The sequence below is a fragment of the Sebastes umbrosus genome, chromosome 2, assembly GCF_015220745.1.
Source record: "Sebastes umbrosus isolate fSebUmb1 chromosome 2, fSebUmb1.pri, whole genome shotgun sequence".
NCBI classification, from domain to species: domain Eukaryota; kingdom Metazoa; phylum Chordata; class Actinopteri; order Perciformes; family Sebastidae; genus Sebastes; species Sebastes umbrosus.
The window spans coordinates 32,611,986-32,629,604 of NC_051270.1; the positions used below are offsets into that span (position 1 = coordinate 32,611,986).

The 17,619-nt window shown below is 40.3% G+C and overlaps 1 protein-coding gene across 1 annotated transcript in view; it reads right to left on the reverse strand.

Annotated features, from left to right (window-relative positions):
* Window positions 1-3,916: 3,916 nt before the first annotated feature.
* Window positions 3,917-17,619, reverse strand: part of glceb (glucuronic acid epimerase b) — a 74,769-nt gene continuing 61,066 nt past the window's right edge. The window contains exons 4-6 of the mRNA XM_037791914.1: window positions 15,940-16,185; window positions 6,271-6,563; window positions 3,917-5,065 (exon numbers count right to left, since the gene is read on the reverse strand). Of these exons, the coding sequence (XP_037647842.1) occupies window positions 4,334-5,065; window positions 6,271-6,563; window positions 15,940-16,185 (1,271 nt within the window). The 3' untranslated portion in view covers window positions 3,917-4,333. The remainder of the gene's footprint in view (window positions 5,066-6,270; window positions 6,564-15,939; window positions 16,186-17,619) is intronic.

Sequence of the window (17,619 nt, forward strand, 5' to 3'; positions counted from 1 at the left end):
TTTCTTCCTAACAGCGGCCCTAATAATATGTTGTAAAATCCTCACTTGCAAGAAGTCGAGTTACAGATGAAGCTGTGAGGAAGAGGAAGAGGAAGATGTACCCGGAGGATTTAATAAGGAGTATGAACGAAAGGATGACTTGTCTTCTATCCGACTTTACATCGAAATGAATCAACGCTTCTCTGATTCAGTCTTATTAGTTCACACTACGACAACTTGAAAGCCGAGGGAAAATGTTTTCATCTCAAAGTTTACATGAAAATGACAAAAAGAAAATTCACCATCAGCACCTTGAAGAGAGGCTGATTCTGCTCCATTAATAATCTTTAAGGTAGATCGATGAAAGCCTCATTGATGCTGAGGGCTCCACTTTGTTTTGTTTGTGAGTGCTGACTCTTCCCCGAGCCAGCGACTGTACTGTGTGTGCAGGCGCTCCAGCCTATTAGCCGGCTGAATTGTTAGCGTCTTGGCGAGCTTTCTTTCTCCTCGTACAGCGGTCAACAGGTCAGCTCTCGGATTAAAAACGCTGAGTTCACGCACCCACAACAGCTGAGAGGAGCAATGAGAGCCTGCTGGGACCGACAGCCTCTTTATGCTTGTCAACAATTGACCTCGACTTTCACTACTCCTCGCATCGTCTATTTAAATGTTATAAAGTGGCGTGTTAGCGAGACGCAGCTGTGCCTCTGCTGCCCACATGTCTTTCTACCCGAATACACAACACATACATCTACCACCACCTACACTTGTGTCCTGCAATTATCATCCGGCAGTTTGAGTTTTAGAGCTTTTCAGAGGAGTTAACAAAAAGGTCAAAAGCGGGGCATGAAAATGAATGAAAGTGTAGCTAATGGTGCTGAAGATCAAACCGAGGGAAATAAAAAGGGATTTAAAGACTCTAATGTTGAACACTGACAGGTCAAGGGATTCATCTGGAGCTGAAATTTGGCTTTTAAAGAGAGTTTAATGGAAGAAAAAGTTAGTTTAAAGTATGTTCTGCTGTGAATATTTCTCATGGGGTGAATGAAGACTGATCTGATCTTTTCTATTTGTATTTCTCTGAACTATCTGGGACATTAAATCAAAACTGTAATGTGCAAGAGTTAAAGGGATACTTTGGGTGTTTTTGAAGTGGGGTTGTATGAGGTACTTGTCCATACTCAGTCAGTGTATTACCTACAGTAGGTGACGGTCAGCACGCCCCCAGTTTGGAGAAACTGACAGGAGTTATCGCACGGAAGCAAAGTAATGTACTGCTGTGGACGGGGCCGGCAGCAAAATGTATTCAGCCTCCAAAAAGAAAGGCCTAAACCTAAAAAAATCAGTATCAGTTTAAGTGTACGCAATATTTAGAATATTTTCACCATTTTATCTTACGGTCAGACGACCCTTTTCTTCTCCTTTCCGACGGGAAACTGAACTAAAAATGAAATGTATCTATGCTCTATTCAAAGCAGTCAGACTACATTGGGAAAAAACAGTATTTTTTTTTACCTCACAGAACCCTGGGGTTGCTGATCTACCGCTGCCTCGATCGGTTACTTAGTTTGTGTTATTGTGTGACTTTGGTGAATTCAGATTCACCAAAGTCACACAATAACACAAACAAACTAACCGATCGAGGCAGCGGTAGACCAGCAACTCTCGTGTTCTGCAAGGTAAAATTACAGTTTTTTTCAATGGAGTCTGGTGTCTTAGGCAAAAGGGCTGTCTGACGGCAAGTTAAAGCGATGAAAATATTCTAAATATAGCGTACACTTGAACTGATATTGATTTTTTTAGGTGGGCCTTTCTTTAGGTGGCCCTGTCCACAGCAGTACACTGCTTTGCTCCGGTGTCAGTACTCCTGTCTGCTTCTCCAACCTTGGGGAATGCAGACCGTCATCTACTGTAAGTAATACACTGATTATAGATAAGTACCTCACACAACCCCACTTCAAAACACCTCAGCTATCCCTTTAAAGACAGTTTAATGGAAATACAAGTTTCAGTCCTCAGTATATTTCTTATGGGCTGAAGGGAGCTTAAAAATGACACTGCTGGGCTGTATTTAGACTGATCTGATCTTTTCTATTTTTGTATTTCTCTTATTTATCTGGGACATTCATCAATATTGTAATGTGCCAAGATTGAGTCATTTAAATCTGCAGTCAGAATAGTTAAAAAAATACCTGCAAAGATCTGAAGAAATTACTGCTAATAATATCAGAGATATTTGTAGTGAAGTCTAGACCCTGGGAATTACCCATGTCCACTTCAAGACAACACATCCATGAAGAAGTTAAGTCTATTCAGCTGACTGATTCGATCTAAAGCCCAACTGTTTCCTAGCTTTTACCCAAAACTGTGCACATGAGGAGAACAGAGCGACTCTTGAACTCAAACTGATGCTACTATTTGTAGCTGTGTTCTGCAGTAGCACATGAATTATTGACTTTTTTTGTGACCAGACTTTAGTGGGGTTTGGTTTACAGCTAAGAATGGTAGCACACATTTTTTCATCTGAAAACATCCCATAATGGTACCAGCGTTACGGTGGCTTCAGCACTGACGTCTGATTAGAATAAATGATTGATTATCTCAGGGAATGTAACAGGGATACTGATGTTGTGGCAGCGAGCTACCTGCAGTCTTCCACCTGAAACACAACAGTCACACAACTAAAGATGCAGTCATGCATTCATACGCTGACCAGATGTGGCTACACAACAGCTAAACACAGTGGAATTGTGGGTAGGAACCGAGGAGACCTGCTGGTAGCGGAGCCGGTTTAACTATCTGAAATCAAATTTTGAGGTGTTTATTCCTCAGAGCTGCTTGACAGACACCTAATCCATGACTTTATATTTATATTAAAAGGAAAATATTAAAGAAAGGACAAAAATATTTGCAACTTTTGATGTGTGTTTTAGGGAAAATATATTCACAAAAGAACTGGAAGCTGCCAGTTTGGAAGCATAAAGCTTTTCTGTAAAGGGATGATAGCAAAATTAATTCATCTCACCTAACAGCTTAACATGGTTTACTTAAAACTTCTAAGTTTTGAGGCTTATGGGATAAAAAAAAAAACAACTTTGCAGTGGAGGAATTAAATCCAAAATGTTTACGTTATGTCATATTAATAAGATAAATTGTTTTGGCAACATTCTCCTCCGAATAATTTATAATATATTCCTTTTTTTTTAGTTTATAAGTTTCACTAAACTTTTCAAATCTGTGATGAAATGGTAAAAAAAAACAATTCAAGGATTCATCTTTCTCTAGCGTCATATTGAGAGGTGAAGTCCCGCCCTTCCAGTGGACCACCATAGGACCTTATTTCAGAAAAGATATAAACGGTAGTCAACGGCGAGAGACAAATATTTTTTTGATCCTGTTTGAATTGCGCCATGAATCACACATATGATGTTTGTCAATTTAAAACATCATTTTAAAAGTCAAGAAAGTTTGTTGTAAAACTGTTGAAGTTGAATCAGACTGTGAGAATACGTCATTAGAAAGACTGCACACCCAAAAGTCACGTAGTGACGTCTCTCTCTGAAGCTACGATGTCTGTGTGTTTCATACTGGGATTTACTCACACGAACGGGTTTCATTTGTTCCTTCTCTTCCCGGCTGATAAAAAGAGCAGGAGTCGCTGGATAAAACACATCAGGTCACATAATGTTACATTTGTGCGTGGATCATAGCTAAGATAGTTAGCTAGGTAGCGTTGGTGACGTATATTGTGCGAGGCGAGAGATGTAATTCACTGAGCGGTTTCACACAAAACGAAATGATACTACGACAAACTGAGACTTTCTTGACTTGCAAAATGATCTCTTAAATATAAAATATTGATATGTGTGATTCATGGTGCAATTCAAACGAGATAAAAAAAATATTTGTCTCTCGCCGTTGACTATTTTTTTCCTAAATAAGGTCCCATGGGGTCCACCGGAAGGGGAGGGACTTCTCCTCTCAATATTGTGACTTTAAACACACACACACACACACACACACACACACACACGTGTTCTTCATGAACACACATACACTCACACTCTGAAACTAGGTCTGTGCATAATTACAAACACTAGCTCAAGGAGAAACAGAGGAGGGGAGAGCTACAGTCAGTGTTGCAGAAAATATAAAACCTGCAACTGAGCACACAAGAAACTTTTAGTGTTGAGAGCTGCAGCTGAATTAACTCGTCCTTTAGATTATGAACCTCGACCCAAACTGAGATGCGAACACACACTCAATGTGAGCACCCGCCTCACATTCAGTCATCCATTAAGAGTATATTCATCTTTTCAGTCAGCTGTATGCTATATGTGTGGTTACAGTTTGTCTAGTTGTGCTTGGCACGAATCCCTTTTAAGTAGTTCTTCCAGCGCTTGACCACATCCTTAAAGACGGGAGCGTTGTCTATGGACGCCAGCAGCTGCAGCTGGTTAATGTGCGTGGTGTGATAGTCCCAGCGTGCCAGGTTGGGCGCGGTGGCCAACATGAAGTGACGCAGGTCGTAGATGCTCCCGGACCCCGTGTCAAAGAGCGGCAGCATGGCCTTCAGCGACTCCATGCCGCGGCTGAACAGCTGCCCCGCCTCTCTGCCCAGCTTCTCCCCGGCCGTCTCAGTCAAGTCGTAGAGTCCCAGCAGGGAGTAGATGAAGCCGTTGAGGACGAAGGAGCTGGGCGTGGTGGGGTACTCCTCATACCAGTCGTATTTGTTCATGAACACGGCTTTGACCCCGTGCTGCGCTGAAGGCACCTTGTAGGGTCCCACCGCCTTGAGGGCAGCGTTGAGGTACGCCTGGTCCTTGGTGAGGAGGTAGGCTCTCACCAGGGTGGACATGGCCTGGCCCTGAGCCATGGCCGAGTACCAGCCGGGCTCCAGAGGCCGGAAGCCTTCGCCCAGTTTACGGGTGACCATGATGGGCCAGCCACCTCGTTCGTCCTGGTTGCGCATCAGCCAGTCGCTCGCGGCGAAGAAGGCGGCCATGTGGGCCGTAGTGGAGATAGTGACGTTGTCAACAAAGCCGCGCCCGTGTAGGACTAATCGCACCACCCGTCTGGGCATGATCTGAGATGCAAAGAAAATTATTGTTATTATGAATTAGGATGTGGCATTAGTTCAGTAATGTTTATACCATGGTCTGTTCACTGTTCTAAATTAATGCGCTGGCTAAAAAAAAAATAACATTGTAACGTTAGTCCTTCAGTGCCCCATCCTCTGAACACCACAGGGTGGCGACTGCAACACACAAGCTGCAAGAAGTAAATGACACTGCCCCTCTTAACTTATACTTTGTATCATATAAACAATCATTCACATCCCATTCACTATTCAACTCGCTTATTCAGGCTTTGTTCGTGAAACTTCTGATATTGATTTGAGGACAGTGACTAAGCTGGATAGCTAGCTGTTAAACATACTGTCAAATTACATTACTGTTTGTCAACTGTACGTGATGTTATTGACTTTGAATATTGCTAGCACAGCGTTAGCTATCTGACTCAAAGCTAATCTAAAGGGTTCTGAGAGCTGAGCGGACTTGTCACGTCGCCTCTAAGGTCCGTCCTATATACTGAAGCGATGAACAATGTTTCCATTGCATAAGAACCTTATGGGATGGTAATGATTTTTCCAGGTATTAGCAAACCCTCAGGGTAACCAGGGAAACGGAGTGAATGGATTGTGAAAAACTTTAAATTTTGGTTGCAAAACGCATGGAAATATAAATTAATGGTCTTAATTATTTTTTCTTTGGCAAGTGACTCTGGTATAAGCGGGATAATGCCCTTTGAGGTGTCCATTATCAGGAATTAATGGACGATGTGGAGACCAGAACCTTCGGACCTTCCGCATTATCCCTTACTTATTGTTTTTATGTGTAATTATTTAACATCAAAGTTGTCATGCTGAAATAAACACAAGCTAAATGTTACAAAAATCTACATCTACATTTAATCTACATTTACACATTTTACAAAAATCTAAAAATATTGCAATATTTATCTTGGTATTAGTTTAGTTAATACCACCAACTGAAAAGCAGCTTAATTAAAAATTCTCAGCAAATCCTCACATACGAGAAGCTAAAAAAAAAAGAAAGGTTTGTTTGTTTTTGCTTTAAAAATGACTTAATTACTCTTTCATCAACATAGTTGCCGATTAATTTTCTATCAATCGCTTAATCAACTAATTGTTTCAGCTCTGGTCCAGTTGAATAGTTATCAGAACATATGGGTTTTATCAAAGGAACCAAAAGTCAGACATAAACCAACCTTTGTGGCCTTCACAGCCTTGGTGTTGGACAGCCCGACGCCCTTCCTGAGGTCGGTGAGCAGGTCTCGGGTCAGAGTGCTCCAGGCGGTTCGTGGCCCGACGCCGTACGTGATTTCATGGTCTTTGAAGGCGATGAGCGTCGTGCTGGTCACGTAGTGGATGGTGAATGGCGGACCCTTCTCCGTGGTTTCCAGGATCACAGACACGCTGCCGTTGGAGACGAACTTGATGTCCAAGCTGAGGATGTAGTCTTTGGAGTTCCCCAGCTGCAGGGACACGCCTTCTGAGGACTCTGTGATGGTGGGACGAGAGGAGGGTCCAAGTTAGAAACGTGTATAATGAACCAAAAACAAAGTAGAATAGAAGTTTTTAAGTTTTCTTTCTAAACATCATCAACATTTAAAGTCCAGTCATTATTATTTAATCATGTTTACAATGTTTGTACATATCAGTATTTTTACTGCCACTTATCTGAGCATTATGCAATACTCCTCAACCTGATGAATTGGGATAAGCCCATTTATTCCTTATTAATGCCAATTTTGTATTTTGTGTAATATACTGTAGTAGCATTTGCCCTTGTTATCTGCTTATTCTGAGTTTTGTCCTGTTTGGGAAAATGTCTCCATCTTGCAGAAGTATTATATTTTACTGCAGTATATAGGTACTTCTGGTACATGTACACAACATTCTTTGCCTATCTCCAAGTATATACAGTACTCATTTCTTCACTGAAATCCATTGAATGGTATGTTGAGTTCACTCCATATATTTGAGACATTTATTTTGTTAGTTTATTGTATATTGTTTTCCTTTTTGTAGTTTTCTGAACATTACTTGTTAGTATTCGTTATTACGCGTTATTATCACGTTAACTTTGACAGCCCTATTACTGATATTATGCATTTTTTTATACTTACATTTCTTTGATATACTATATGCATGCATGTGGACCTTGATGACGCTTTAGCGCCCTCTATTGGTTATATACAAGGCCTTATGAATGCCACCCACGGCTGGAATATAATCCTAACTGATTAGTTTCTTGATACGCGTTGGTCTGTTTTATTGCCTATGCTCAGAAAATAAAATCACTGTACTGTATATTTTTTCACCTGAAGTTGGAGTGCCTTCATTTTTTTTCCATGGATGTCTGCACCACTTGAGGACGATTTATCCAGCAAGACTTCCTGGACTCGGTTTCATGTACTTTTACCCGCCTTACCAAAAAGCACCGGTCGTGTGAGCCACCACAACCGAGCAGCGCTTCCTTCCTCTGATTTAAACTAGAAGTTTTATAGCGTTTCTTCAAGTGCATTTGGTCTGAAAAACATAACTAACCTCATTTGACTGATTTTACGAACTCCTGACGGTTACTGGATGACGACGGACTATTTTTAGCCGACTGACTGGAAGCCTTTTACAGTGCATCTGTCTCCTTTGATGTTGTATTTCAGTGATAGCTCGTCGTTTTCCTCTTGTTTCCAAGATTCACTCTGTAGTCACATTATTTTGCGGTCAAAACCTTGTATCATTATTACCTGTGTGAAGTAAGTGACTATCTGTGTGTGTGTGTGTGTGTGTGTGAGTGTTAGAGAGCCTTGAACACACACGGAGACAAGCTTCTCATGGGATGTACAGTACAGATGTGTCACTGCACACAGAGCTGAATTACTGTAGGAGGAGGACAGAAGGGAGGGAATAGAATAACTAAGTAGTAGGAAGAGAGTGAAGGAGGAAGTGGATGCACAGCAGCAACTTTTCCATTTGCATCTCTTCCCTATAAAGTTAGGAACTCATATATTCAGTTTCCACACAGCCACCGCTCCTCTCACATTATACCAATTCAGTGGTAGGCACTTCAGTTGCTCGTCTGAATTTCACCCCTCTAAAACACTAACAGCGTCTGGAATGATCTCTCCTTTGGCCTTGTTAAAAACAACAACCAGAAAATCTTTTCTAATGAAGGCTCCTGAAAAGGATGAAGAGAAGAAAGTAGGAGTAGGAGTCAAGAAAAAGAAGGGTAATGGCAGGATGGGTCGCCTCAAGTGCCCTCAACGCCAGCCTGAGGCTGCCAGTACAGAGTGAAAATGAGCCAATAGTGAGAAGACAATTGAGAATCAGATCTCACATGACATGAGCTGAGAAAGCAGAAGCAGACGAGGCCGCCTGAGACACAAAGACAGTCGATCAGAAGGAGAATGGAGGAGAGAGCCAGTCTGGCAGGGGCCTCTGGATGACTACGGCTCTTTAATGCACTCATAAATCCATTACTTAAGGCAATGCAGAGAGTAAGTGGATTTGTACTCTGGCCCCGTGATTACTCTGGCATCAATAAAGGATGGGCAGGGAATATAGACGAGATTCCACCTCCTCTGCTCTGCTCTCCGGCTGTTTAGCAATAACGCAGGAGACAGAGATGACATGTAGCTACAAATATGTCAGCGTCGAAACAACGCTTGTATACATGAGTGAACATGACGAATACTTGAAAACACATGTTCAGTACGTGTTGTGCATGTGCGACAAGACAACAGTTGATGCACGTTGATTATTCATCCACATCCTCTGGTGATTACATCAGGACATGCAGCGCCTGTAAAACGTTTTCACCCCCTTGAGATGTTTTCATGTTTTTAGGGCTGCAAATAATTATTATGTTCATTATCAATTAATCAGCCAATTATTTTCTCAATTTATCTTTTCTATCCGTGATCATAATATCCCAGAGCCCAAGGTGACAATTGCTTGTTTTATGCGGGCAACAGTCCAAAACTTAAATATGTTCAATTTACAAAGAAATACATCAAATCCCCACATTTGACAAGCTGAAACCATCAAGTCATCGGCATATTGGCTTGAAAAATGACTGAAACGATTTAAAGATTATCAAATTAATTGACAAATTATTTTATGGCGATCGAGTAATTGATTAATTGACTAATTGTTTCAGCTCTACATGTTTTATTGTCTCACAACATTGTATCAAAGTAGATTTAACATGGCTTTTTGACACTGATGAAGATAAAATACAATTTAAAAGTGATCTACTCTAGAGCAGCAACGATTAATCAATTAGTTGTCAACTATTGAATTAATCCCCAACTATTCTGATAAGTGTTTAATCGCTTTGAGTAATTTTTTAAGAAAAAAAAAGTCAAACTACTATAATTCCAGCTACTTGAAATATCATGATATTTTTTACCAAATACCTTGATATCAATATTGCGGTGATGTTGTCGATAAATAATCATCAGTCATGTGGATATAATAGAACAGCTACAACAATGTGGTAAGTTCAGAAAATTACATCATTTTACTGTGAAGCAGCTTTTGAAAACAGGAAACTATGCCATATGGCCATATATTCAAAATCTAAGACGATATCTAGTCTTATATCACAGGAAGATGATGCATACATGTATTCAGTGTTACAGTTTTTGATATCAGCCTCATGTTTACTGTTCACACTCCTACAGCTGCAGGAGAGCCGTGTTAAGTTTCTGCTAACAACAACAACAACAACGCAAGTTTGTTTGGTTAAAAAAAAAAAAAATACACCAGCAGTTTCTCTTCTGTTTGTCACAAAGGAGCTGCTCAAGAAGTGTTGCTGTTACCACGGTAACCAAGGGTGTCGTCAAATCATAATGGGCTGAATCTTAAGAATTACAACTTTAAAGTAAAAAATAAAAGCCACTTCAACTCTACTTTGATTCCATTTTGGGAGACAATAAGACATAAAAACTTCCAGGGTTGCTGAACACTTCTTAAAGTCCCTGTAGCTGCTGACAGCTGTCACTCTGCTGTATCTCCGTACACAGATCACCTCACTAATACTGGCAAATGCTGCATTTCTGAACTACAACGACCACAAGGGAATTCAGGAAATAAAGGTGCTCAGTGGCCGATAGTGTCGGTGCAGCAATGTGCAGATGGTAGATGGTAGGTTATTATCAGGGGACAGACGATTGATCCACTTGTCAGAGGATTTGAGAGGCTGTTCAACACCAGTGTCCTAGATACAGTAAGGAGGAAAAAAGACCCAAATAGAGAGAAGGGAGTAGGAGGAGGAAGTGGAGGGAGGCAGAGACGGAAAGAGAAACTGACAGCAGAGGAAGAAAAACAGGAAAAGTTTTGGATGACGGAGCAGATTAAGGCGTTAAAATGGACAGAGCGTAATATGATTGCAATGTTCAGGAAGCACAAGAGGGCTGAGAGGTGATAAGTGGGTGGGAATGAGTAAAGAGAGGTGGAAAACGGACTGAAATCTGGGGATAGACGAGGAAGATTAATGGAGAATGAAGACTGCCGAGGGAGGGCTGGGGAGTGATGATGAAAACATGATGATGTCGAGGAAAGAGAGAGCTGATGGTGGCGAGTTGAGGCGGTGAGGCAAGGTGAGCGAGGAGCAGAGAGAGAAAGGAAAGTGTTGAGCGGTGAAATGAAAAGAAATTGTTGATGATGAGAGGCTGCAAGCGGAGGAATTAGGAGGAGGGGGAAATTACAGTGGAGGCAGCAGCTCAACAGAGAGAGTCCTGGAAATATCAGCAGGAGATCAAAGAAGAATACAGACCGCTCACAGTCAGCACTCAGTAAAAGAGTCTGACTTCTTCCAAATCCAAAAATAACTGACAACTATCTCGTGGCTTTTGGTCATTTAACAGCTAAAAACTAGGCCAGATTTCCAATCTCCATCATAATAAACATCAGATTTTATTGATAGTTTAGCGAGTTAGACCACTCTGACATATTCACAATATGAGAACACAATCTGTGCATTACCCTCGGGCGGAACAATTTAAGGAAAATATCCAATTGCAATTTTACTGACCGATATTGCATTTTAAATTGTAACCACTTTTCTCAGAATTTAGCTAAGGTCTGTATTTGTGGACACCCCGTCATCCCGGGGACGATAAAAAATGTGTTTGGGACGCAGTAAACAGGGGACGCACACTATTTTTCCCTGACAACAAATCCGTATTGAGAGCTAGTTAGCGTTAACTGTTGCTAACCGGCTGCTAAATGCTAACGTTAACGATTTCAACACGGGAGGTGCCATTGATGTACATTATGATGCGTTCAGGCTCTATTCAGTAACAAGACTGGACCGCGTATGGTCAGTCTGTGAATTTGTGGCTAAATTGTTACATAAATAGTCAGAGGTCACATCTATAATGTTAAATCCAGCGGTACACGTCCACCAGGTCCGGCGAGGACACTAGGGGACACGCTGCTCCACTCAACTGGCCGTTCAAGCGGTGACGTATACCCGATCGTGGAATGCACGTGATTGGTCGCTGGTTTTCTGCTTGCTGTTTCAAACAGGAAACAACATGGCGGCCTGCTCGTGAACTTTCTGTTATTTCGTCTAAATAATGGACAACAATCAGAATCTACTTCTGAAAGCATTTTAAGCGAGAAATAGGCTACGCTACTGCTGAATCTCATTTCATTTTAGAACTAGATCAGCTAGTTTGACAGCTTGGTGCAAGTTTTGTGAGCCAGACGTGTCGTGCTGAACGGGCTCATTTGCATAAAGGACTGTTCCCGCATTTTCATTTTGAAAGAGCAACGGCCACTGAGGAAACTCCAACACTCGGCCGACCAATCCTGTAACTTCATCACTCATTTTGTGACAGACTTTTGCGTTTGTAGGGCTAGCCGTCTGTGGTCAAGCCAATTTTTTTTTTTTTAAATTCTAACGTTATCATGATGTGTTCAAATGTAATCTTGTAAGATGTAGTTTTTGAAAAGAAACATTTGTTTTTTACCGTGGTATCAAATTGGTATCGAGAATCATGGAATTTCACTGGTATTGGTATCGACTACTAAGTATCGTGACATCCCTAGTGTACATAGTATTAAATATATCACAAGCATTATCAAATACTTATTGTTTCTACATTAGAATCATAAAATCACCATAGAAAAATGGACCAATTTAATACACACATATTTACGATATATTTAGTAAAGATAATTAAAAGACCTTTAAAGTCATAAGCTTAAAAGTTTAACTGGGAGAACAACTCCAACAACTCACCAGCTGTCACTTAGTGTTACACTTGACAACAGCTGATCTACCTGCTAGCTAGTCTGAAGTGGACGTCAGGCGATCAACCAGATTGTGAATGTAGACAAAAAACGAATCACTCTGTTGGTCTTTTATGAACAGCAAAAAGTCACAGCCCACTCCTTATTTTATCATCAAAAATGACACAGAGTGGTGCTTCTTCTTCTTTGTCCAAGCGTAAATCTATAGACACCAGCATGCAGAGAGTGAGCATATTAACCAGGCAGCATCCAAGATTTAGTTTTTGTTGTTTCAGCAACTCAGAGAATTAACAACAACTGAGTTAAGACACAGTTGTCATTATAGCTGAAACCAGTGGTCACTGCATTAAACTTTAAAGGTCTTATTGATAACATTTATATGTAGACAAATATTTAAAAAAAATAATACATCCACAGAGCTTTTAGAAAGGTATCGAATAAAAGTATGGCTTTTCCTGAGAAAAATATTATGACTGTGAATTAATCATTTCAAGAAATGTTGGTGGGTCCAACTGAATGTTTTGTTTATCTGACTTTTAACAAGGCTTGTGAGCCAATAGTAAAACAACGTTGGTATCACGTGGTATCTCTGGCTCATCAGTTAGTGTGGAAAAAACGGATAAATGGCCGAGATTGACGGTAAGTGCCTGGCAACGACTTTTTGCGAAGTGAATGCAATTACACGGGAGAGGGAGAATGCAACATCTAGTGGTTGAATGTTATCAATGATAAAAATGGCACCTTTAACTCGCTCTTGTGATTTGAAAACTTTCACTCTTTCAAATCATATCTGAATCAGTCTATCGAACACATACTGCTGCCCTGAATGCAATTCTGTTTGGAGCATAATGAAAAGGACAAAAGGAGGGAAGAGGGCAACAGCTTATTTTTTCCATATTTTCCCTCTTTATAGATCAAGTTTTAGATGCATAAGAGAGAAGGCTGCACATAACAAGTGACTGTACACTCGAGTGTCCTCAGTACCAGATGAGCCTTCATACAAAGTGAGTGAGGTGGAATAAATTAGATTCCTTGGAGTTGAAACAGTTGGTGCAAAACAGCACCAAGGACAGAGCCATCCTTCAATCAGTTTCATCACAAGGGGCTATTAACTATTAACTATGCACTGACGGAGAATTGAACAGATAATATTGTGACAATTTTTAAGGATTTGTTTTTAAGTTCTTACTGCAGCATTCAAATCTCACCAAATCTCTCTAAATCAACAAAAGGTTGAAAAAAAAAGGTTTCAATGCCTGACTCATCAGAGACCTTCATATCTTATAAATTCATTCTGTCATGAGGCTGCTTGTTTTATGCTCTTGTAATATATTACTGAAAATGGGTCGCTGAAAACATGAAAACATGTACATGTTGTTTTAATATAAAATTCTGTAAATATTAATGACATTACAGATAAGTAACTTCTGATAATGTTAAAGCTAATGATATCTGCTCTCCACTGTAGCAGAATGAGCTACGATTAGCTTCACAGGCTGACAGCACAAGCAGCTCTGAATCCTGGAAACCAGAGCTATTAAGTTGATTCGCTTAAAATATAAATATGTTATGCTTCAAGGAATAATCTGGTAATATTCTATATTTCTCTTTTGTCAACAAATGCTAGGAAAAGACCAAAACCGAACCTGAATTTATCATATGTAGCCAAAGCTTGATATAGCCTATTCCTCTGTGCCATAGACCTCCATTGTTATCCACAAACAATGAAAAACACATTCATGTTGCATTGGGTGACATGAATCTTCAGGACAATGAACATGAAGTTTGTTTTACAGTCAATCTAACATACATTGTCCTGCTGCTGCAAATAGTCACAAGACTACCGAATGTCTATTAATCTGCAGCTGAAAATAGTCCAAAACAAATGCACTATTTACCAGAGGTGTAGACTCGAGTCACATGACTTGGACTCGAGTCAGACTGGAGTCACAATTTTGATAACGTCGGCGTTGTTGTTTTTTTATTTTTACGTGATAATAATGCGTTAACGCAAGTTCGTTTTAACGTCGCTAATTTCTTAGGGCTCAATTTTAAAGCTATGAAACTAAAAAACCTAAGGAATCCATTAATACCAACCATGTCATACTAGCTTGTCGAGAAGGAGGTGAAATAACGCTCCAAAGTTGTGCTAAATCTTGGCGAGGAAAAACTGGCATGGCCATTTTCAAAAGGGTCCCTTGACCTCTGACCTCCAGATATATGAATGAAAATGGGTTCTATGGGTACCCACGAGTCTCCCCTTTACAGACATGCCCACTTCATGATAATCACATGCAGTTTGGGGCAAGTCATAGTCAAGTCAGCACACTGACACACTGACAGCTGTTGTTGCCTGTTGGGCTGCAGTTTGCCATGTTATGATTTGAGCATATTTTGCCCACTCCCATGTTGATAAGAGTATTAAATACTTGACAAATAAGGTACATTTTGAACAGATAAAAAATGTGCGATTAATCACGATTAACTATGGACAATCGTACAATTAATCGTGATTAAATATTCTAATTGATTGACAGCCCCAGTTTATTTACTTTTTGAGAGATCCTTGTGGGGGATCCTGTAGGGGAAAAACTGAACTGAACAAACTGAATTTCTACCTTTTGCTGTTTATTGCTGAATCTCAAAAAAGTGGTGACCTCTTGATTGTATTTTTGGTGAATATTATTGGGACTTGAATTTGATTATCTTACATTTAATTCCCCAGATCCACTTTGTTTGTTTGAACTAATGTTACGTTACTGAGCGTCAGTTGGCGCCAGTTGCTCTGTTGTTAAAATGATATTACATTTGGTGAAGAGCACATACTGTATGACTTGTTTAGGACTTAAACTTTGACTTTCCCACTTCTGCTGTTTACTCCGTTTGCTAAAAACTGCATTGCCCAGCTGTTCTAAGAAATTATTTAGCTTTTTTGAATGGTGACATAAATATTTGTGACTCGTTTTAAAGATTTATATCTAGTACTCGAACCACCTGTCTGAAACGATCAACTAGATTGTTTCACTGACGACACTCGCCACACTGTTAGTGTGTCTGAACAACAAAAAGGCAACCTTTAACTACTTTCAATTAAAGCCCATATGGTGCGTACAATGGCTTGCAAAGAGCACACTAACCAGGCAACAGCCCAGAGATTTAGTCTGTCCTTTGACACAATTAAGGTTAATTGGCTCCAGCTTTTCATTTCATCCGCTGATATTAATGCTCTGGATAAAAAAGAGAAGTCTGTCGTGAAACTAATGTTGACTAAATGAGTTTCTGTCCGTAGCATCACCGGGAATTTTCACAATACATTTAGACGACATAAATGTGACAATGTCTGACTCAGTGAACAGAATAAGATGCGATGTGTGATGTTGTGTCTGCTGGTTCTTTAATCATCATAATTTTCAGGAATCTGTCATTATGTGGTGGGTCCACTGTCAACCACCACGGTCTGCCAGTAATCTCGCTCTGTGGCTGTGACTCACACCGCAGCCTATCATCCTGTCCTGAGGGCGTAGTTGCATATCGAGCCTCCTACAGCCACAGTTAACAGGAGATAAGCTCATTGCCCCGAGGCCATCTGGGCTCGTGGAAGGCTTACATACCTGGAGCACTGAACTGACGCACGGAGGTAGCTCGGGTCTTGTCGTGGACACGGCTGAGACCGCAACCTTTTGGCACGCTCCAGGGCGCCGTGCTGGCCCGGCTGTCCCTGTCCTCGGCCGTATCGTAGACCTCCACGTGGGGAGGGCGCTCCGTCAGGTTTTTGCTGTAGTGGCTCAGGCCATACTGGGCGATCTGGATGGCGTAGAAGTAACCCTGAGGGCCCCACTGAGTGGACAGAGGAACGCCTGGGTGGAAGAGAATAAGGACAATGATGTTAAATGAAATTAGAAAATGACCTCCTTATATGCAAGAGACCATAGAGTGGTGCAGTGATGACGTATTTTTGTAGGCCAATCCGGAAGCATCGCACTGGTACCCTAGACAAAAAGCCAATGGGATTCTTCCATTGGGTTTTGGATTATTGCAGAAATTAAGCTCTGTTGCAACAAACGTTTATGATACTGAAGTGTTTTGTTCAGCAAGATAATAAATAAATAAATTGGTATCACTATAATAAGCATCAGTGATAGTTAATTAAACTTAGTTAATAGTTATTTTACTGTTAATTATACACTTTGTTAATGATTAATAAATTGGTTTGTAAACAATCTATAAACATTATTTGGATGGCTATTGTGATGGCATTTTCTATTAATTCCTCTCTCCTTGGTAGGGTCAGAGTGTTTCTCAAAGTCTCCCTCTGTTGACATTATTGACATTATCCTGTCTAGGGGAGCCACCGTTATCTGTATAGCTGTGTCTGTAGTAGGGACCATAGAGCCAGTCGCCGGGGAATCAGGGTCAGAGATGCCAGAGGAACCGAGTAAGTCAAAACATGATGAGGGTAAAACACTGAGCACCAGGCAGGAAGGTGCAGAGTTGTGAGGCCTTCACGCAAAGAGCACCTCAATGGTGGAGACCTGACAATTGCTCCTGGATCAAGCTTCAATAAACCTTCTGTGTAAGACATCAACAGCTCCGGGGCCTCTTCCTTCCTATTGAGTTAACTTGTGTATCAGAAATTGCACCACAGCTATCATAAAGTTGCAAGTGATGATTACAATACCGTGTGAAATGGTTTAATAAATACTTTTTAAAGCATTTATAAACATTATTTAGATAGATAGTTAATACTTTGGCACTGGTTAATAATTGGTTTGTTATCCATCTAGCTATGTAATGTTTATAGATGTTTTACAAACAATTTCATAATCCTTTATTACAGAAATTGTAGCATAACTAATAATTACCAAGCATTATTATTAATTATCATTTTATTGTTTGTTAACAGTAAAATAATTATTAAATAAGTTTAACTAACTATCATTTAAAAAAATTCTAAATGATGGTTAAATAAAGTGTTACCAATAAATTAATGAACACCACTTTTATGATTTTTGACGCCTAAATGCAATTGTCAGATGGTATAAACAAACTACACCACGGTCACATGATTTCACGTCACCACCACTAAGCTAAAGGCGGACTAGTGTTCGTGTGATGATATTCAGTAGTCTCATTTAGCCAAAAATACATTTTTAAGACATGTAAAAGTCTAAAAATTCCCAAGTGAGATATTTACTGATGTATTTTATGTCGCAGAACAAAACGTTTGAAATCTCTTCAGCTTGTGCTAACCACAGACCTTATTTCAGGCATCTAATCAAAAACCCATGGAG